Below are 22,262 nucleotides of genomic sequence, written 5' to 3'. Positions count from 1 at the left end.
TTGAAAGCAGATTTGATTTTTTGGGGGGAGTAATCCCCCCCATCCTATTTGAGGCTCTCCGCATTCATAGATAGTGTCAGCAAAATGATTTCTCCAAATACAAAAATGAAAGTAGAAGTTAAAGGTACTACATTTCCATGTAGATTTTTGTAGGACAACATTTCATCATGACACATCAGATGTCAGGAAACAAGTATGTATACCTGGGGTTTGCACTGTGTCATGACCACACATATATTATTATTATTATTCCATCATTGTGCCTTATTGTGGATGTCTATGCATTGCTACCTTTTCATTTCCTCAAAATAGTCAGCTGGAGATTTATTTATTTTTAACAATGGAAAAGGAGAATGGTTTAGATTGTCCCTAAACTAAAGAAAAAATGGCTTAAAAATTAGATATTATACCTTTTGATAATATTATCTCTGTTTCAGTGGTGATCAACGGATTGTGTTTCAGCCCCTGACCTTGGGATACTTGCCCATTGATATTACAAATATCTGGGACAAATTCTAGCATAATTCTCTGTCTCTCTGCAGTGTCCTGCAAACTCTTTTGCAAATAGTTGCAACAATGAATCCAGCCTAGACTTAAATTAAAAGAGCTTAGGCAAGATTTATAACAGGATTATATCTGCAGGGTATTGTCAATGTCTAACATTTGGACACTATGTGGTCCTTAAAAATTAGCAATTACAAGAAGCTTGATGTGCTGTATAAACATATAAACACAGATGCTTTTGCACAAGGTTGGAAAATATACCTCTTCTGATTAATGTAGCAGATGGGGAGAGAAGAGCAAACCACACACACAAATATCTATCAACAAAGCCTTTTAAAGAACTAATCCCATTTGTCAAAGAATCTCTGGAAGCTGAAAAGCAATTCTACAAATTCTCCCAAGGTCTGTATCCATGGCTGAATTGCCATCTTTTATATCAGCCCTATTCTGATGCTTTAAGTGGTAACCTTACCTACAGAAATTTAGTAGACTAAGCTGTTTATGGCAAGGAAATACTGTAAGAAATTAATTTTACCTGCCAATATGCATGCCCTTAGGCAACTCCTAAAGGCTCAAGAATAGAGATAAAAATATGACAACAATTCTGCCTTATGCAAGCTATGTTTTTATAATACATTTATTAAAGTTTATATATACAAAGATTAAAAGATTAGATTAAAATTAATACAAACTAATAAAAATATAAAAAGAAAAAGTGCAGAGAAAGGGAACAAATAAAAGATATAATAAAGAAAAAAGATATATAAAGAAATGATTTCTTGCTTCATCAAGACAAATATAATTTCAATAACCTATCACCTTCTCTGATACTACAACCAAAAAAATCCTTTCCTACTGTATATTATCTATAAACAAATTTTAAAATCTTACCATTCGGTCATCATCAGCAAATGTCCATTTAAAGTTAACAGAAGTAACATACGGTATATATATTAACCTTAATCAAATAAACCAGTTTTATATTTCTTTACTTTTAACACAATAGCTTATCACTTTCTCTAAAAAAAGTACAACAAAAGATCTCTTCTTCTCATATCTTATCTCTTATCTATGAACAAATCTTTAAAACCTATCATTCAATCCTGATCAAGAAAAATCCATTAAGAGTTAACAGAAACAACACATAGATTTTAACCTTGATCAGATAAGTGGATTGAAGGTAGCTCCATAGAGAACAGAACTGACTATTTCAGTAGAACAAGGAACCACAAAAGAACCAGCTGCTTCAAATTCCTCTCCAGAACAAGTAGAAGACCTGGCATTGCCCACTTAATCCCATAGCACTCAATACAGTGGCTCCCTGCTAAGGGACCATAAACAGCAATCTACAGCAGGTTATAATGTTCTGAGACACCAAAAAAAAAGCCATCATTGCTCAAGCTGCAGTTCAGAGCCTTCAGAAAGATACCGGGTTCACATACATTTCTTAATCACTTCTTGAAATTGCTTGTTAATGGTTCTTTTTGATATTAAGAACCTTCAGAAAGACATGTTTTATTACACCAGATAAATTGTCTTCTATCCTCAGTGAAAGAGACTTTAAGTCTAAGGACTTAAAAATTCTTATTTTGAAGAAAACAGCAAAAGGGTGATTTTTTGTAAAGTTATAAATGGATTAAGCGGCCATATGGATTTGTAATAAGATTTTGAAATTAATTACAAGAACCCTTCCTGTGGTTTGTTTAAATTTGATAAAAAATATGAAGATTTTGAAACTAAGTGTCACTACCCTTCCTGTGGGAAAATGTTTTTGATTAGGGGGAAAATGATAATAGAGGACTTTGAAAGTTGGAAACTAGGGGGAACCAGAAAAAATCAAAGATTATAATTAATCTTTAACTAATATAGAATGCAGCAAAGTATTCTAACTTTGGAAGAATTCAAGGATATTTGGGAACAATGCACTCAAAAATCACTTTTAAGACTATCTGCCATCGTTAAAAAATGGATTTAAAAGCTATGAGAGAAGAGGACAAGACTGATACCGAAGCTGCTTTGAATATGGAATTAAAAATAACACCTTACAAGAATAATATGGAAAAAGATGTACACTAGAAGTGAATATACATAGCTCAGGATTGAACTATGGAATCCTTTGTGTTCTCTGAACTTGATTGTTTGCAGACATTTCATAACCCAACTAGGTAACATCTTCAATACTAGGGAGTGTGGGGTTTTCTCCCTGTTTATATGCAGCAGCAACTTACTCTGCCAGTGTTGGTGGGATTTGGTTTTCTGGCACACATGCCCCTAAATAACATGGTTAGCATTTTACATGTATAAAGCTGGTCATAGAGTAGAGCAAGTTTATTATGCTTCCAGAAGAACAAACCTAGATTTATAAAGAGCCTGCATAAGACCTGAAAGATCTTATGGAATCAGATGACTTTAAGAAATCCAGGTGTTCACTGTCTCTCCAACCAAAGTCAAACTGCCTAAGGAGGGCAGTGCCCAATAAATAGAAGGGAGGGGGCATGTTCACTCCAACCTGAAGTAGCCAATAATATCTGGTCAGGACCATCTCATCAACCGCATTATCAGTGATACATACCAATGAAGAGGGAAACATTGCTGTAACTTTGGAACAACTAAGGATGATTTTAAATAGCCTCAGCCATGGGTTGGGGATGAGAGAAAGCTAATAGTAAAATAAAGTAATTATTATGGCTGTTTTAATATAATCACTTTTCTGTTCGCATAGCAATAAAACTTTTTAAAAAGTCAGCATGTCCCCGTAAAGGGGAACTTCCATTTAATAGAGAATGTCCAGCTGAATTATGACAGGAAATAGAATGTATACCCACTTGTTAGAAAATCTGTTTGCTATCACCATTTTAAATACCTTAAGACAGCAATTTGGTTGCATTTCAAGAAATATAAGACTTCCAAAGATCCTTCTGAGCAACCCCAATTTATAACAATAACTTTCTTGTCTCCTTCATACATTATCATTTTTTTATTCAATATATCTAATGGGGACCAATTATTCATTCAATTAATACTTTCAACACAGTGTCTGTAGATACATTATGCTGAAGCTTTGTAATGACATTCTGTGACTTCCAAGTCTGGCATTTAAAGATAATTCCATTCATCTATGTCAAGATATTCTATTATCCATATAGCCCATCTTTATAAGGATATAAATTCACATACCATTCTCCCTGGATTTCTGGATGAACGCTTCTACTCCACTTTCACCATAGCTCCCTTCAGAAGCTAAAGTTGAAACATAATTCCACTTGAATGCTTTAACAATGTCTACCATAGCCTGGGCTTGGTAAGTATCAGAGGGGACAACGCGAGAAAAGAAATCATATCTACTGTTGTCGCTCAGGTCAGGGGCTGTAGAAGCATAACTTATCTGAGGAATCTGTGAAAATAAAAAGAGAAATCACAACATTAAACAGCAGAACAAGACTTAGATGTCCCTAAACCATGTCCTACTTTTCTAACGGATTAGAAACACTAAATAAACAATGAAACTTATAATGTTTCAGACCAAAGACAGATAAATTAACAACTGTATTGGATTTAAGGAGTTCCACCAGACTTAAGTCATAATTTGTTTTCACAAATCTGACAATATCAATCAGTCCCTTATACTGGAGGAAGAAAATTAGATCAGGAATATCCAACTCAGCACCTTCTAGGCACGTTAGACTACAATGTTTACCATCCACTCCCATTTGCCCAGTTAGCTGAAATAAATGAGAACCAACATCCTAAGGATGAATTTGCACTTTTTTCCCCCTTCAGTTGAACTTTTTAGGGAGCATACATCAGGTGTTTTTTTTTTATGTTTGTAGGTAGAGAAGACTAACCGATTTCTGGAGGTTTGATCAAAAGAAGCTTCATGGGCTGTATAAAATAAGAGGTTTGGAGTCTGCATGTGGCCTGGGTCTCCAGTTGCCTCTATTATAAAACAGACAACTGGCAGGTTACCAGTTCTATGCTTGCATGATTTATTTATTTATTTGGATTTATATACCGCCCCTCTCCCGAAGGACCCGGGGTGGTGTACAGGGCAATTAAAACACTATATACAACACATAATATACAAAATTTAAAAAATTAAACCAAGTGGCCCTAAACAATAAAACACATTCTAAAATGTAAAATTTTAAATTTTAAATCTAAAATCCCAGTCCCTCAGTCCAGGCCGGCAAGTTCGAATAGCCAAGTCTTCAGGTCGCAGCGGAAAGAGCGAAGGTCGGGAGCCATCCGGAGCTCAACAGGGAGCTGGTTCCAGAGGGCAGGCGCGCCCACAGAGAATGCTCTCCCCCTGGGGGCCACCAGTCGACATTCCCTGACCGACGGCACCCTGAGGAGGCCCTCTCTGTGGGAGCGCACAGGACGATGGGAGGTTAACGCCGGCAAAAGGTACTCCCGTAAATAATCCGGACCCATGCCATTTAGGGCTTTATAGGTCATCACCAGCACCTTGAATCTCACCCGGAAGACAACTGGAAGCCAATGCAGCTTGCGGAGCAGAGGTGTTACATGGGAGTATCGGGAGACCCCCATCACAACTTGCACGGCCGCATTCTGCACCAGCTGGAGCCTCCGAGTGGTATTCAAGGGCAGCCCCATGTAGAGAGCGTTGCAGTAGTCTATCCGAGAGGTCACAAGTGCATGAGTGACTGTGCGTAGGGCATCTCGGTCCAAATAGGGCTGCAACTGGTACACCAGGCGAACCTGGGCAAAAGCCCCCCTGGTCACAGCTCCTATATGATCTTCTAAACTGAACTATGAGTTAAGGAGGACACCCAAGTTGCGAGCCCTATCTACGGGGGGTAAAACCTCACCCCCTATAGATAAAGATGGAATAGAATGGACAATCCGAGATGCCGGTATGCACAGCCACTCGGTCTTGTCGGGATTTAGACGAAGCCTGTTCCTCCCCATCCAGACCCTCACCGCCTCCAGGCAATGGGACATCACGTCAAGGGCATCACCGGGTTGATCTGGGGTGGAAATAAAAAGCTGGGTATCATCATGATACTGATGATACCCCACCCCAAAACCATGAATGATCTCACCCAGCGGCTTCATATAGATGTTGAACAGAAGGGGCGAGAGGACCGACACCTGAGGGACTCCACAAATGAGAGGCCTCGAGGCTGACCTCTGACCCCCTGCCAAAACCAACTGCAAACGACCCAGGAGGTAGGAGGAGAACCATTGTAAGACAGTGCCACCCACTCCCAACCCCCTGAGGCACCGCAGTAGGTTACCATGGTCGATGGTATCAAAAGCCACTGAGAGGTCTAATAGGACTAGGACAGAGGAACAACCCCTGTCCCGAGCCCACCAGAGATCATTCACCAGTGTGACCAATGCCGTCTCTGTGCTGTACCCGGGCCTAAAGCCCAATTGGTAGGGGTCCAGATAATCCACTTCCTCCAGGAAAAGAGGAAGCTGATGTGCCACCACACTCTCAACAACCTTCGCTAAAAAGCAAAGGTTGGAGACCGGACAGTAGTTGTTCAAAATAGCCGGGTCCAGGGCAGGCTTCTTGAGGAGGGGCCTCACTACCGCCTCCTTCAAGGTAGCAGGGAAGCTACCCTCTCTCAAAGAAGCAGTCATTACTGCCTGGAGCCAGCCTCGTGTCCCCTCCCGAGCTGCATAAACCTTCCTTCCTCTGTACACCGCCCCGAGTCCCTTGGGAGAAGGGCGGTTTATAAAAACTAATAAATAAATAAATAAATAAATGGGTCCAATAAACACGTGGTGGAACTCAGCCTCCCCATTATCCTGTCCACTTCTTCCGGAGTCACAGGAACAAATTCTTCCCAAGTAATGTTAACAAGACCACTCGATTCCCCATCGTCAGACTCTGCCCAGTTGGAGTCCAAGCCGGCCCGAATCTGAGCGATTTTATTCGCCAGAAATTGACTAAACTCCTCGGCACGACCCTGCAGGGGCTCCTCCCTCACCTCCTGATTCAGGAGGGAGTGAGTCACCCCAAACAGGGCGGCCGGATGATTATCTGCGGGCGCGATGAGGGCAGCGAAGTAATTAGACTTCACTGCCTCCATCGCTGCGAGATAAGACCTCATAAAGGTTCTTAACTGCAATCATAAAGGTTCTTAACTGCAAGAGCCTTGGTGGAGCAGTGGGCTAATGCCTCCTTAAGTAACACCAGCTGCCTGCAATTAGTGCAGGTTCGCATCCCACCAGGCTCAAGGTTGACTCAGCCTTCCATCCTTCCGAGGTAGGTAAAATGAGGACCCAGATTGTTGGGGGCAATTAAGCTGACTTTGTAATAATGCCTCTTGGGGGTGTGTGAAAGCCCTAATAAGCAGGCATTTACATAGAATGAAGGCTACTGCTAAGCTTGTAAGCCGCCCTGAGTCTTCGGAGAAGGGCAGGATATAAATGGAATTAAAATTAAAAAAAATAAAAAAAAATCGATCAGACTCAGACCGGCTGGACCTCCAACATCTCTCTAGGCTCCGTCTCCGACGCTTCATCTCCCGGAGCTCCACGGAGAACCATGTTGCCCGCCGGGATCTGCACCGGGTCAGGGGCCGCATGGGAACAACACGGTCGAGTGCCTCCATGGCCGCCCTTTCCCAGGCTTCCACTAAGGCATCAACCAGGCTGTGAGCGAAGGTGGCAGGCACAGATCCAAGCGCCTCCTGGAACTGTTCAGGGTCCATTAGGTGCCTGGGATGGAACCACCTGGTCGGTTCCGTAACTCTGCGACGGGGGGGGGCGAAACAGAAGGCCAGCCACAGGAGGTGATGATCAGTCCATGACAGGGGTGTAATAATTGGAGATGCCATGTCCCTCATGTTATTATGGCTGTTAACAAGGATACTGGAAGTCTCCATTGATTATCACTCAGTAGCTGCAGCCTCTTCCAGATTCTGCATTTTTATAAGTCAGCTCTGATACCAATTACAGTGGTTATAAAAGTTGGCTGTCAATGGTTAGAAAAGTTTTTAAAGCTCAGTAAAGAAAGTAGCTGTATTACATACTTTATTACAGACTAGAAATCTACCTGAATTTATAATGGGAGTAACTAGACAATTGTTTTGCTGTCACAAAAATTAGAAACAGTGCCCTCTGAGTTTCAACTTTAGAAACTCTGATTTGTTGATCTCAGAAGTGAGATCAACTTAGTCCACTGTCCTGGCTATTTTTTTTTTTATTGTTTGTTTTTCTGTTCACATGGCAGAAGGGAATAATGAAGTTTCTACATATACAATCTCAACTTCTATATTGGTCTACATTAAAGGAAACTCGGCTAATATTATTAGCTTCCTTTTAGTTTCTAAAAGTCTTCTTGATCTGAAATAGCTATCTGATGTTTCATATTTCTTATTCAAGCTTCTGAACAACAACAAAAAACAAAATACAACTTTGACTTTTTCAATCTGAGCTCTTCTTAATTGCTACAGTTGAATGGTTTATACTTTAATTCTCATATCAAACCTGCCAACCAGTAAATATTTATTGCCATTGTATTTTTTATCAAACACTGTCCAGGAAAAACATTACATACTAAATAGTGTCTAATATTAATACAATAACATTTTCATAATCAAATATTATCAAATATGAAATAGCAATGGGCATGTTTCAAAGAACTCTGAGTTTTTACAAGCGATTGGGAATTCTCCCACAGACACACCCACAGAGAGAGAGAGAGATAATTTTTCTCTTAGAGATGGAGATTTCACATGCCTCACTACTAATATTCTGTGGCAATACATTGTTGTTGTTAGTTGCGAAGTTGTGTCCGACCCATCGTGACCCCATGGACAACATTCCTCCAGGCCTTCCTGTCTTCTACCATCTTCTGGGGTCCATTTAAGCTCACACCTACTGCTTCAGTGACTCCATCCAGCCACCTCATTCTCTGTCGTCCCCTTCTTCTCTTGCCCTCAATCTTTCCCAGCATTAGGCTCTTCTCCAGTGAGTCCTTCCTTCTCATTAGGTGGCCAAAGTATTTGAGTTTCAACTTCAGGATCTGTCCTTCTAAAGAGCAGTCAGGGTTGATCTCCTCTAGGACTGCCTGGTTTGATCACCTTGCAGTCCAGGAGACCCACAGGAGTTTTCTCCAGCACCATAGTTCAAAGGCCTCAATTCTTTGGTGTTTGGCCTTTCTTATGGTCCAACTTTCACAGCCATACATTGCAACTGGGAAAACCATGGCCTTGACTATACACACTTTTGTTGGCAGAGTGATGTGTCTGCTTTTTAGTATGCTGTCTAGATTTGCCATGGCTTTCCTCCCCAGGAGCAAACATCTTTTAATTTCTTGGCTGCAGTCCCCATTTGCGGTGACCTTGGAGCCCAGGAAAATAAAATCTGTCACTACCTCCATTTCTTCCCCATCTATTTGCCAGGAATTGAGAGGGTCAGATGTCATGATCTTGGTTTTCTTAATGTTAAGTATCAAGCCCACTTTTGCACTCTCCTTCTTCACCCGCATCAAGAGGCTCTTTAGTTCCTCTTCACTTTCTGCCATTAGTGTGTTCCAGGACATTCTCAATGCAAAACTGAGAATATTGAGCCCAAAACTGTGTGTCAAGCCCCATGGGCTCGACATTCAAAGGTGGGGGGAAACAGCACATTGGGAACAGCTCCATTGGTGAACCCGGCAGAGACAACCAGCTGGGAGGTCCATCGAGCCGTTCTTACCACTGACGATCAGCTGGCAGTCCAGGACAGCCTCTGTGCAGCTGCAGCACTGCCAAACAGCCGGGAGACTGACAGGGCCATCCCCAATGCTGCCAATCAACTGATCGGCCCAGGGTGGTTTCCGCGCAGCCGCGACACCACTGAACAGCCAGGCTGCTGATCAACTGGTGGACCAGGATGGCCTCCACGGAGCAGGTGACCATCCGTTATAGCCTGCAGCTCCACCAGATGGCTGAGGAGCCTACAGCTGGCTATGAGTGGCACAGACTATGGGGTGCTCGGGGAGAAGGGCTTACCAGGACAGAGGCAGCTCCAATGCTCCATTGAGCAATGCTGGCCAGCAGTGACAGGAAGGCAGGCAGGGGGCAATCTGGCTGCCTTTAAAGACGGACGGGGAAGGTATTTAACACGCTGGGAGCAAACTGCTCCCAGCGCTGGCTTTGTTTGCAAACCATTAAAGCATCTGTTGCAACGTTCCTGTTTGCCATTCACCTGTCTTTCTGCTATTGGGTTGGAGGAGACTAGAGACCAGTAAGAATGTTGATACTGTGTCCGTAAGAATTGGAGTCATTCCATAAAATACACCCTGAATTTTTTTGTGGAGATGTAGCCATATGAAACATGGGTAAATAAAAAGAATAATATGGGTTTTTCAAATATTTTTAAATATTAAAAATCACTGAATGTCAATTCAGTGCATCAGCTGTTGACCACTGCAAAATACCAACAAATAGTCAACTATTGAAAACCAAATATAATTAAATGTCAGATATGCAGAAAGTCTAAAGAAATTTTCAGCAGGGAATAAAACCTGAAGAATATTTACCATCAAAATTCACAGGGGGAACTCTGAAATAAAATTTTAGGAAAAAATCCTGACTTTGTATGAGTTTGCATGCCTAGAGACCATATAGTCAATTAATAAGGAAGCATAATAAAATTTATAACCAACATTTCATTTCCACAGCAGTTATTCCACAGGACATTATTATTGACAATATTTAGATTAATGCTCCAACCTAAATCTTTATATTTCTGAGCAGGTAATATCTTTTTTCATTGACTGAGATAGATCACTCCCATTTCATTTCACTCATTAAGAACCAATGCTACAGTTTAAGCAATCAACCCCAAAGTATCAAATGACCTTCAAATCCAAACTAAGGGTCATTGCAGGAAATCCTCAGGTTTTGTCCATTCATTCAGTGACCATTCAAAGTTACAATGGTGCTGACTAAGGAGGACTTAAAACCAGCCCTTAGAGTCTCAGCCATTATTGCACCCCTGCAATAATGTGATCACAATCTGGGCATTTGATGTCCAGCTCACAATTATGACATTGCAGTTTCAGTTGTGGTTATGTGACTGAGATTTCCAACATTCCCTACTGGTTTCCCATGAGAAAAATCAATGGGGAAGCCAGTACAAGACAGAAGTCATAGTCACATGAAGTCCTTGCTTAACAATCCATTCACTTAATGATGGCAACAAGAACTGCCTTTACTAAGCAACATTATCACGATATTACTCTTTATGACCATGTTGTTTAGAAATTGCAACTCTAGTCCTAATTGCCAAAGACTATCTGTATTATAATTGGTCAATCATGCCACTGAATATAATAATTTAGATTAACTCAGTTAGTAAAATCATATTAAGTTATGGATGGCTGATGCTGTTGTTAAACAAGATATGTAGTTGGCGTTTCTCGGTGGGATATTTTGGAAATGATTGAAGATCATTCTTCAAAACACTGAATGTTTCAATTACATCACACATCACTTACTATGCCTTAAACTTATGAACTTATGATATCATACCTGAAGCTGTTTTCATACTTGTTAATTTTAAGAAAGTCTTTGAGATAATTGAAATGGCTTAGTTCTGTTAATGCAAAAAACTAGGAACCAAATTTTAACTTGGATGGGAGACAACCAAGAAATCCTAGGTATATAAGAAAGTGTTTTTAAAACAAAAACAAAATCCTAATAGAAAGCCATTACTCATAATTTTATATTGTTATTAAGAAAAACTAAGTGATTATATCTGAGCAGTCATCAGGAGCTGAGTTCAATTTGAAGGGGCCTTTCGATATTAATTCTGCGAAAAACAGCAAATTAGGTTTTAACAAAACAGCAAAGGACAAAAATAACCACCCATACAATGAAAATAAGATTGGAGAAATACCGTTTTTAGTTTCCCCACCCCAATTTGTGCTTAGTTGCATTTGTGCTGGTTTATGACCACAATAAACCTTTGATTAAAATTCAAAAACCTTTGAATATCACCAGTCATCGGTGATATACAAATAGTGGCATAGAAAATCCAGATAGCATTGTTACTAAACATGTGTTACCATATGTACAGAAAATACATAACTGAAAGGGGAATACTGAATAATAAAAAAACAGCATAATAGGAAGAGAGGGGAAAGCCTACTTTCCCAAGAAAGCAACTTTTCAGAAATAAGTTTTTTAACAAAAAGTGAAGACGAAAAAGAGCTGAGCCAACCAAGTAGAGAAGTGAGGGCAACATCAGTTTCTTACTGTACATCTCTTGTTCAGTACTCACAAAAGATATTGGTTCCCCAAGTGAAAAATGATATAAAAGAGCAACCTAATATAAAGGGAAAGCAGTGATGGCAATGGAACCATAGATCAGAAGAGATGACAATGGCCTACCTAGCTGTACTTAACAGGCTGTGTCGGGAAGACTTGCTTTTCTCCACTAGCAACTTATAACATTATTTCAAGTCCCCCAATCATTGCTGCGTCCAAAGTAACAGTAATGAAGACAGCCTTTATATCACTTCAGCATATTATCTAGGAAAAGCTACAAAAGCTTGCTGAAGCACAGTCTTGGAATGGAAGCTCAGTATTAAAAGCTCTTATCAATGAAGCACTAAATGGCTCTCTTAAATAAAATCACACTTGTCTCATACTGAATTGTGAATTAGAATGATTTAGCACTAGAAGGGGTTTACGTCGCTTAGCATTTATATTGCACTTTAAATTGGCAGAATGTTTGTCAGGCATTAATGAATCTCAGCGATGGAAAAAGACTTATTTAGTCATCCTAACTTTCCTCTTGGATGCTATGGAAGGTGTTAAAACGACATCCATTTCTCATCTTATATTCTTCTATTTTTATGATATAGTTTCCATTCAAGAAGATGACTATGGGTCTTCGTGGAATCTCCTTCAAAGTGCCAGCCAATGATCCAAATATAACCAGCTCACAGAACTGCATATCCATCGAATCAAATAGCAAGTGCCAAAGAATAGCACCTGGCTGCAACAGTAATTTAGATTTACTTTATAGAATATGCTATTTTTATACATTATTGTAATTTTGATTTGGCTTACTTAATATCTACAATAACATTATACTAGTTCTTTACTTATAACCCAATATACTGTAAATGAACTAGGGAGTCCCCAGACTAAGTACAGAATACATGTGACCAAAGAAAGAGGGCTAAATGGGTATTAAGTGCAGAGTCTAAAATTCTTTAGCAACATGACAGTATTTCTTAGAGAAATAAAGCCATAAATTAAGTTTATATCTTAAGCAAAAGATTTGAGGAATATCCTCCAACAGAACCTCTTTTATCCTGAAATATAAACAGGGCATTCTCTCTGTAAATGATAAAAAGAGAAGGTCACAGCAGTTTCAAAAAAATAGAGGACACCAAGGCTCAACTTTTTCCTTTGTTTTGTTTATAAAATGCAACTATAGAGATTGCAATCTGAAATGGAAGATTATACTTAAACCTTTCACCTCACACTATTTTCCTCAAGCTTGGGAAAAATAGAATTACCCGTATATTTTCTTTTGCAAGAAGAAAAGTAGCTGTGGGTAATGTCCCCATTATGCCATTCTTCCTCTTCACATGGCAGTCTTTGTGATTACAAAACCCCAATTACAAGAAAAACCTACATGTGGCTTAGATATAAAGGAAGTTGAGTCCATAGCCATAACCCCTATTCCCCTTTGGTGCCTGCAGCAATGTTCATATTTTTTGAACAACTTTTCTGAGTTGATGAAAGTTATTTGCAGATAAACTGGACACAAAGAAACTAGCAGAAGCCGTAGCTAACTTGATCAAAATTTGTAAACCATGCCAAAGAAGCAGCCATTGAAAGGAGGAATGACATACAAATGAGAGAAGAAGAAGATGGAGGAGGAGGAGGAGGAGGAGGAGGAGGAGGAGGAGGAGGAGGAGGAGGAGGAGGAGGAGGAGGTATCCATTTAGTCGTGTTCGACTCTTGGCAATTCTATGGGCCAGGTCTCTCCACACGTTCTGATCTTGCACTATTTTTTTAGTTGTTCTATGCCCTGGCTGGTGTCACCTTTGATGGTGTCCAGCCACCGTGTTCTTTGGCAGCCTGGTTTCCTTTTACCACTAACTCTTCCAAACATAATTGCTTTCTTCAGTGAATTCTCCTGCATCACATGGCCAAAATGTGAATTGCAGTTTTGTTATTTTTCCTTCCAGTGACATATCTGGTGTTATGTGCTCCAGTGGAAAAAGACATTTTCCAAAATGACAGTGCTGTCTTAGGTTGGGCTCAGTTATTTTCTCAGAGCCATGCTGCCAGCCCCAGCTAATTACACTGTCTTTTGATTATGTTTATTTATATAAGACACTTGACTGCACCTTGAAGTATTATAGCAACCAGTTCTAGTGTGATTGTATACAATGTATCTCAGTCTCTACATTTTGAAAACAGCAAGCACAAAGGCACCTTCGAGATACAATTGTTGTCAGGTGCATCAAATAAGCTGAAAAGGAAGCCTTACAATGTTGTGTGGCACTGGTTGATTGGATGCTGCCTGGCACCCTGAATCTAAGGAAGAAATCCTTTTCCATTCTTGGACAACATCCAAGAACAGCTAGAATCTGAGCAGAAGCCCACAATATTTCTAAAATGAGTGAGACACTAAAGCCTAATGTTTTCTTGTAAGTTACTTCATCTTTAAAAGCTGAGTAAGAGTGGTTTGATGGCTGAGTTTTTTATTATTATTATTATTATTATTATTATTATTATTATTATTATTATTATTATTATTATTATTATTATTATTATTATTATAATTTCTATACCGCCCTTCTCCCGAAGGAATCAGGGCGCTGTACAGGGCAATTAAAATACAACATACAAAAGTTAAAAGTAAAATTAAATTAATTTAGCCCTAACAATAAATAGTTAAAAATAAACCCCAAACCCTTACTCCAGGCCGGCCTGTTCAAACAACCAGGTTTTCAGGTCACGGCGGAAAGAGCGAAGGTCGGGAGCCATCCAGAGCTCAACAGGCAATTGATTCCAGAGGGCACTCCCTGACCGACGGCACCCTGAGGAGGCCCTCTCTGTGGGAGCGCACAGGACGAAGGGAAGTTGACGCCGGCAGCAGGTGGTCCCGTAAGTAATCTGGACCCAAGCCATTTAGAGCTTTATAGGCCATCACCAGCACTTTGAATCTCACCCGGAGGGCAACTGGAAGCCAATGCAGCTTGCGGAGAAGAGGTGTTACATGGGAGTATCGGGAGACCCCCATCACAACTCGCACGGCCACATTCTGCACCAGCTGAAGCCTCCGAGTGGTCCTCAAGGGCAGCCCCATGTAGAGAGCATTGCAGTAGTCTATTATAAGCAGTGAAAAGAAAGCATCAAAGAAACTGCAGGGCCAGAGGAGAGGAATAGTGGCTGTCTTGTATAAGTGGCAAAATCCCTCCATGGTCTTGCCATGCTAGATGCTCAGGATAAGGAAAGAACAGAGGTATTGTTCTGTACCAGCCTACTACCAGCCCTGTAGATAAGGCAGGGACAACCCCTTTTACAAGAAGGCAAGAGGCTAGAACTAAGCCTGCCAAATTTATGAACACAAAAGCAAATAGAGCAAAACAAGACACGAACCATGAAATAGGAACTATTCAAATGGTTGCCTTCAGCAAACCAGCCCTCCCACGCATTCCCCTTTTAAACAATTCAGGGCGTGGCTTTTCTCTGCTTCCTTCTGAGGTGCCCCATTGCCTTCCTCTGTTTACTCCTGATTGACTGCCTCCTGCGTCGGGCGTCCTTGAACAGGGCCAGCTGTGGGTCATCTTCATCCACGCTGTCAGGCTCACACAGCTGGGTCTGCGTCATAACCAGGTGGGAGGGGCCTGGCTTAGGGCTCTCATCAGCAAGCTCTCCAACCCCCTCAGCAACCTCTCCAACACCCCCCTCCTCCTCCTCTGAATCGTCCGACCCAAATGCCAAACCCACAGGCTGACCCTGAATCACAACAGGTATTTCTACTTGGCCATTGTCTTTTCCCAATCTTAGCACCTTCCTCTCTGCAGTAGTTTTCTCTAACTGGATTGCTGCTTCATAGACATAGAAAAGAGGATGAAGAAGGAGAAGAGAAAATCCATCTGGCTGGGTAATAGAGAAGCAGAGATATCAGCAGAGTGTCTACAGGATACGATCAAAAGAGTTAAAATGTCAGCTTTGACAGTGCGGCTGAAGCTCTGCCTATTTTTATTTGTGTTGCATGGGATGCACATGAAAAGCAGGTGAAGCATCCATCCTACCTCCAAAGTCAATATCTTTTACCCTACTCTGCAGATGCCCCTGAATCCAGCCATCAACCCCTGTCCCATCTCAAAGGAAAAAAGAATAATGGCTCTGCAGAGATGGTGGCAAAGTGATCACTTACACATGAAGAATTGGAGAGGGAAGGTAGAAATACTATCTACCCGATTTAATTTGTACAAGACTATCAGCAAATCAAATCCTGCACCTGCATCTTCAAAAAAAATGTGGATGCAAAAGGCAAAGAAATGCAAAGAGATTTATTGGGGGGACATTTGCACAAAACGTGGTAGAAAGCATTCCACATTTATTTGCTTTTTACTTCTAATAGAAATCATTAAATCATAATATTAAGAGTATTAAAGTTATGAATTGTTTTCTGTTTGTTCAATATAGAAAAATAACAACATAAAAATGATGGTAATAATCAAAAATGTCAAATGAGAGAAAACCATCACAGATTTTCAGTTTGGGGTTCTACAATTTTTTTCTACAAAGTAAACAAAGCAGAAGAGAGAGGAATTATCTGGCTACTGTTGAAACTAAGATGACTATATTCAGTTGCACTCTGAAGAAGGAATGTGGAGGAAATGGTTTCTGTTTGGAATCTTAGAAACATAGTACAGGTACTCCTCATTTACCAACTGCCTCATTTAATAACCATTCAGATTTGCAACCAATCCTTGCATTTATGACCTGTCAGCATCTCATGGTCATGTGATTGCCACTTGTGGTTCACAACCAGCTTCTAACAAGCAGTGTTAAGTGAGAAAGCAGAAGTAAAATTGCAAGTCATGGTCATTGATAGTTTATTTAATGACCAAATGTGAAGTGACATCATTAGCCTGTTATGGTCACATGATTTTCAACTTTGCGACTGCAGAGCTTAACAATAGAGTTGTTGGTCCCAATTGTGATTACTTAATGTAGACTACTTGACTCTGTAAGATACCCTGAAGATTTTAGACAGAGCTTAGGACTTTCCTTAGGACTGTTGAGGAACTAAGGGCAGCCTTTCTAGATTCAGCATCAGACAGCCATATTTGCTCAGCTCATCACCACCACCAATGTTTCATTTTACATCTAGTATGATGGAATCTTGCAGTCTATTTATTCCACTTTGGTAAATACGTTAGCATGTTGTAAAAAGAAAAAAAAAGACACATGGCCCTTTAAAAATTAACACATTTTAATATGGCAACAAAAGTTTATGCCTTCATAAATTTGGTCTTTGAGGTGTCTAGAGAAAACCTTTCGTTTTAATATTCTGACTGGCTTAATAAAGCTCCTGTGGAAATAATAAATATTTAAACTTCAATTAAGTCATTGTCGTGTTATCTTCCAACAACTGCACAGAGAGTGCACAGTTCTGTCCCTTCAAAAAATTCCTAACAGATCAAGACCCTTGCATGTATTCCATGCTCTATCATATTTGCAGGACCATCTGCTGCCAGGAACGACTTCCCATCACCCGGTGCGCTCACACAGAGAGGGCCTCCTCAGGATGCTGTCGGCCAGACAATGTTGGCTGGTGACCCCCAGGGGGAGGGCCTTCTCTGTGGGAGTGCCTGCCCTGTGGAATCAACTTCCCCTTGAGCTCCGGATGGCCCCGGACCTCCGGTCCTTTCGTCGCGGCCTTAAAACATTTCTTTTCCATCAGGCTGACCTGGACTGAGAACAGGGATTTTAAAAAATGTTTTTAATATTTTATCATTGGGGCGTTAGTTTATTTTTATTTATTTTTTAACATTTGTATTATTGTCTTTTATTGTTGTTAGCCGCCCTGAGTCCTTCGGGAGATAGGGCGGCATATAAGTCCCAAAAATAAATAAATATAAATATAAATATAAATAATATAAATATAAATAATATAAATATAAATATAAATATAAATATAAATATAAATATAAATATAAATATAAATATAAATATAAATATAAATATAAATATAAATATAAATATAAATATAAATATAAATATAAATAATATAAATATAAATATAAATATAAATAAAAATAAATAAATAAATAAATAAATAATAGTTCTCTTGTGGAAGAAAGTCCTTGGTTTTCCTTTTATTATTTTATTTAAGCTGGTGCTTTGTCTCTCTGTTCTGCAACTGAATATTTTTCAAAAATATTTTTCCATTGCTGCTTAACACCTTTTTCTTATTTATTTCCCTCTTTTCATTCCATCTCCCACTCTTTCCCTATTAAATGTGATGCCAGCATTGTAAGTGGAGAACTGCACCTGAATGCTAAAAGAATCTTGTAGACTTTTCTAACTACCTGCAGAGAAAGAGAGGGAGGGAGGAGGGGGAGAACCTTTATCAAAGCACAATTGGGATTATTATATGTGACAATCTGCTTTGTGCTCTATTCCAAGAGGCTGTGATCTGCTTATTAGGTATCTGTGACCAAGACTATTTAATGTGATGCTTGATTAAAGCTCTGCTCAAACAATAAAGCTCTGATGTGTTAACGATTTCTTTGGAGATGGGGCACCTTGTTTTCTCCTTCTCTCTTCCTCCCCTGCGCCACCCATCCTTTTCTACAGAATCTGAAATAATGGGATTTATCCAGGCTAAAACACTGCATGCAGACATTTGAAAGGGATGGTCATGGATTACAAACAATTATTAATAATTATTAAGCAAGCATAGCAACGGATGTGAGTATGCCTACCAGTTATGGAGCATCCACATCAGGAGCCAAAATTGGAACATGCTTTGGAGCAAGTATGCTGCACTTATGGGTACCTTCTTAAAGAAATTTTGTGTGCTTTCTTTCCTGGGCTTCTATAATAGCCACAAAATGGAAAAAGGTAAAAGATTCCCTGCAGATTTTACTCCGTTAGTCATTGCCGACTCTAGGGAGAAGTGCTCATGTCCATTTCAAGGCCATTGAGCCAGCACTGTTTGAAGACATTTCTGCAGTCTTGTGGCCAGCATGATGTCATGGAACATGGTTACTGTTATGTACTGGGCTTGTGGTGATACACCACGTGCATTGCTGGAGCAGCCAATGGCTCTCCAGCAACCCAGACTGGCTATCTCCGGTCCTGCAATTGGCTAGCCCCAGGCGGCAGGAGTGGGTTCAAACCCATTGACTGCTGCCTAGGGGCTAGACTATATATTGTGGCTGGTTGCAGCCCAAGTTTCAGTACATTTCCAGCAAGAAAAAAGTATGAGTTATCCTGTACTCAGCCTCGTGTCGTCATTCCTGCACCCAAGAGCCCACGACTTAACAGTTACTTTCCCACCAAAATGGTACCTATTTGTTTGCTTGCATTTTCATGCTTTCATGCTATCCTCAATGGCCACAAAAGCCCAGGAAATATCTATATATGAATTAAGGAGGCATCAACTCCATATCTATTCCTGAGTTTTGTCACATCTTATCAAATGGAAGGGAAAAATTCTTGTTTGAATCTTTTCTTTCCACACTCTACTCTGTCTTGAGTGTGCCAATGTGGGAGATATTCATAACTGTACAGTGAGATGTTAGTATAGTTAGCAGGCAGGTGAGACTAATAATGATAGTCCTTTAAGCAAGAGTAATGCTTTACTACAGACATGTCAAACTCGCAATGTCATGTGACATCACACAACGTATCAGGAGAGTTTTGCCATTGCTGGCAAAGCGGTGGGTGCGGCTTCCAGATGACACTTCCAGCCTGTGGGCCAGCAGTTTGACACCCCTGCTTTATTAGATCCTGCAGCTATTTTGTAGAGTAAACCCAGAAGCATGCAGGACCAACTATGAATGAGAATGCTTTGTATGTGAATGCATATATTAGCAGAAAACAGATACCATATTATACATTACAGGCATGGATTTATTGCAGGAAGAAAAGTTATAAATCCCTCTTTATCACTTTAGTTGCAGAAAAACTTGGTACATTGGGAATCAGACATGAGAAAATGGAGAGGTCAAAAAAGAGAATGATAGATAAAAATACAATTAGCACTCTATCACCTGCTTGGTTCACTTCTATGATATAATTGGTTTCAAATCTATTTTGCCACTGCTTTTACTTCTGTAAAGCACTATGAGATTGAAGCTGATTTGGCAGGCTTAACTAATCTGAAGGAATCAACAACTGTACCAGAAGGATTTAATTTCTTTTCATCACATTTATTCCCAAGCAACCAAAAATCATGGTGAGGAAAGAGGCCATTTAAGCCATATGTTCAACCTCCTGTTCATATCAGGAACCAATGCCTCTCCTGAACATATCCAATGAACAGACATCCACCACTGTATAGAAAGTGACATCTTTGTTTTTTAGCTGACATAAGGTAGACCAAATCAAGAAACAGACACCACAATAAATATTAGAACTCTCTTTATAGACTATAATAACAGAATCTTGAAAGCCTGACAGGTTTCTCTTTAATTTGCCATCTTATACCCAAGAGAGTCAAGGCAGAGCAATCTTGAGTTCCTCACCCCTTCCTGTGTTTCCAGCGTAAGATTATAGTTTTATGAAAGCTACCACATATTTTCTTCAAGGCAACTTCTGTACTAATCTGTTACTACCAAATGTATAAAGAAGGCAGTCAAATTGGCATCATATAGTAAAAAGAGGCTCTTATTAAAAAACCATCTAGCACCCAAGAAGTCTCTGCCACATCATCATCATAGTTATTTGCCAAAACATCTCACATATAATATGACAAAAGTAAAACTTTCACTTTGTAGAAGAAAATTCCAAACTCTGACAATTTCATATGGGCTGTGGTTGAAAAGAATGTTCCATCATGAAGTTATGACCTTAGAAAACTGCTAACAAGAAATTTTGAGACAAAATTTGAGGGACATAAAGTTGTGCCCATAATCTCAATATGTGTGAAAATAACTGGGTCCCCTGTATACATCCAATAATTCAAAAGCAAATTTAAATTTAATGCCCAAGTTGCAGTGAATTAGGCAAGTCCCACACATCTGGAGAGCACAAAGTTGGAAAAATGTCCTCTGTAACCATACAAGAGGCAGGAAGAATAAATTGAGCTGATTTTGAGAGGGGGAAAGTCAGATACAGTTCCGGGCACCTTGAATTGCCATGATGCTTATGCTTTTATGTATTTAAAAGCTAGCCACTTTAATTTAGCAGACGGCGTAATAATTCTTTTCACTTTCTTTTCCTAAAAAAGTCCATCTGCACTTCCAGAGTGTCTGTATTCTCCCTTAATCAGCTGTCTCACTTTTCAATTGAATTGTCAAAAAGAAAACATGACCAATCACAGAACCCAAGGAAGGAAGGGAGGGAGGGAGGGAGGGAGGGAGGGAGGAAGGAAGGAAGGAAGGAAGGAAGGAAGGAAGGAAGGAAGGAAGGAAGGAAGGAAGGAAGGAAGGAAAGAAGGAAGGAAAGAAGGAAGGAAGGAAGGAAGGAAGGAAGGAAGGAAGGAAGGAAGGAAGGAAGGAAGGAAGGAAGGAAGGAAGGAAGTTACTTTCTGGAAACACATGAAAACTAATTAGTTTGTTTCAAGCTATTGTTCATCTATTACTATGAATCCATTGTAAGGAAATCCCCAATTTACTGCCACTACCACTCTGTATATTTATTTAATTCCTACCTACTCTAGAGAAGTCACTTTGTAGCCCTATTCTTTATTTCTGGCACATCATCTGCACATTTATAGTCAAATTTTGTTCTTCAAACTTATCTTAAGATTGCTTCCTAATCTTTCTTTAAAAATCACTTTAAATTAACTTTACCAGGTGTTGAGTTTTTAGCATTTTGTCCAATTTATTATAAATTAACACAAAAAGCATTGGGGAACCATTTACAGAAACTATAGAAGTATTTTCTCAGCACATCATCCTCCATTTGATTCTACATGATATTTATGATATAAAAAGTTCCACCAGCAAAGCTACACAAACCATTATTTGTGTGTATTTCATTTATATTCTTTACATTTTTGCCTTGCTATTAACTTTTGGTTGCTCCAGATCTCCATTCTTCTTCTTATCAGACAGAATCAGAGAGGCTTGGATCTCATCTTTCCTTCCTTGTTTTTCTCCTAATCAACAATGGCATTCCAACATAAGCCCATCTCTTCATACAGTATATTAAGAAAGTTTCCAGATCCATCTTAGGCTCAGAAACGTTCAGGGGAATAAAGATGGCACTTTCTTAGAACCAGGATTTTATTTTGAAAAACCTCTGTCTACCCATTCTTTTTTAAAAAAAACCCATTAAATCAATATTTCTAAAATATAAGATTTTAACAGATCAGTCCCTGGTTCAAATAGATATATCTGCAGATTCAGAAATACCATAACGGGTCCTGTCTTGATTTGATTTACAGCTTTGCCTGTGATAAATTGCAGAAATCCAGATCTGCTTCCAGATTGTTATTGTTGTTGTTGTTGTTAGTTGCAAAGTCGTGTCCGACCCATCATGACCCTATGGACAATGTTCCTCCAGGCCTTCCTGTCCTCTACCCTCTTCTGGAGTCCATCTAAGCTCACGCCTACTGCTTCAATGACTCCATCC

The 22,262-nt window shown here is 39.8% G+C and overlaps 1 protein-coding gene across 1 annotated transcript in view; it reads right to left on the bottom strand.

Moving 5' to 3' along the window:
• GRM4 (glutamate metabotropic receptor 4) overlaps positions 1-22,262 on the bottom strand; it is a gene marked incomplete at both ends in the record, with an annotated part of 317,732 nt that overhangs the window by 212,629 nt on the left and 82,841 nt on the right. Inside the window, one exon of the mRNA XM_083358303.1 lies at positions 3,682-3,898. Coding sequence (XP_083214429.1) covers positions 3,682-3,898 — 217 coding nt within the window. The remainder of the gene's footprint in view (positions 1-3,681; positions 3,899-22,262) is intronic.

This window comes from Vipera ursinii, assembly GCF_947247035.1.
Source record: "Vipera ursinii genome assembly, chromosome: 3".
NCBI lineage: Eukaryota > Metazoa > Chordata > Lepidosauria > Squamata > Viperidae > Vipera > Vipera ursinii.
Note: the sequence above shows the minus strand (reverse complement) of the source record. Positions and strands in the feature narration are given on the sequence as shown.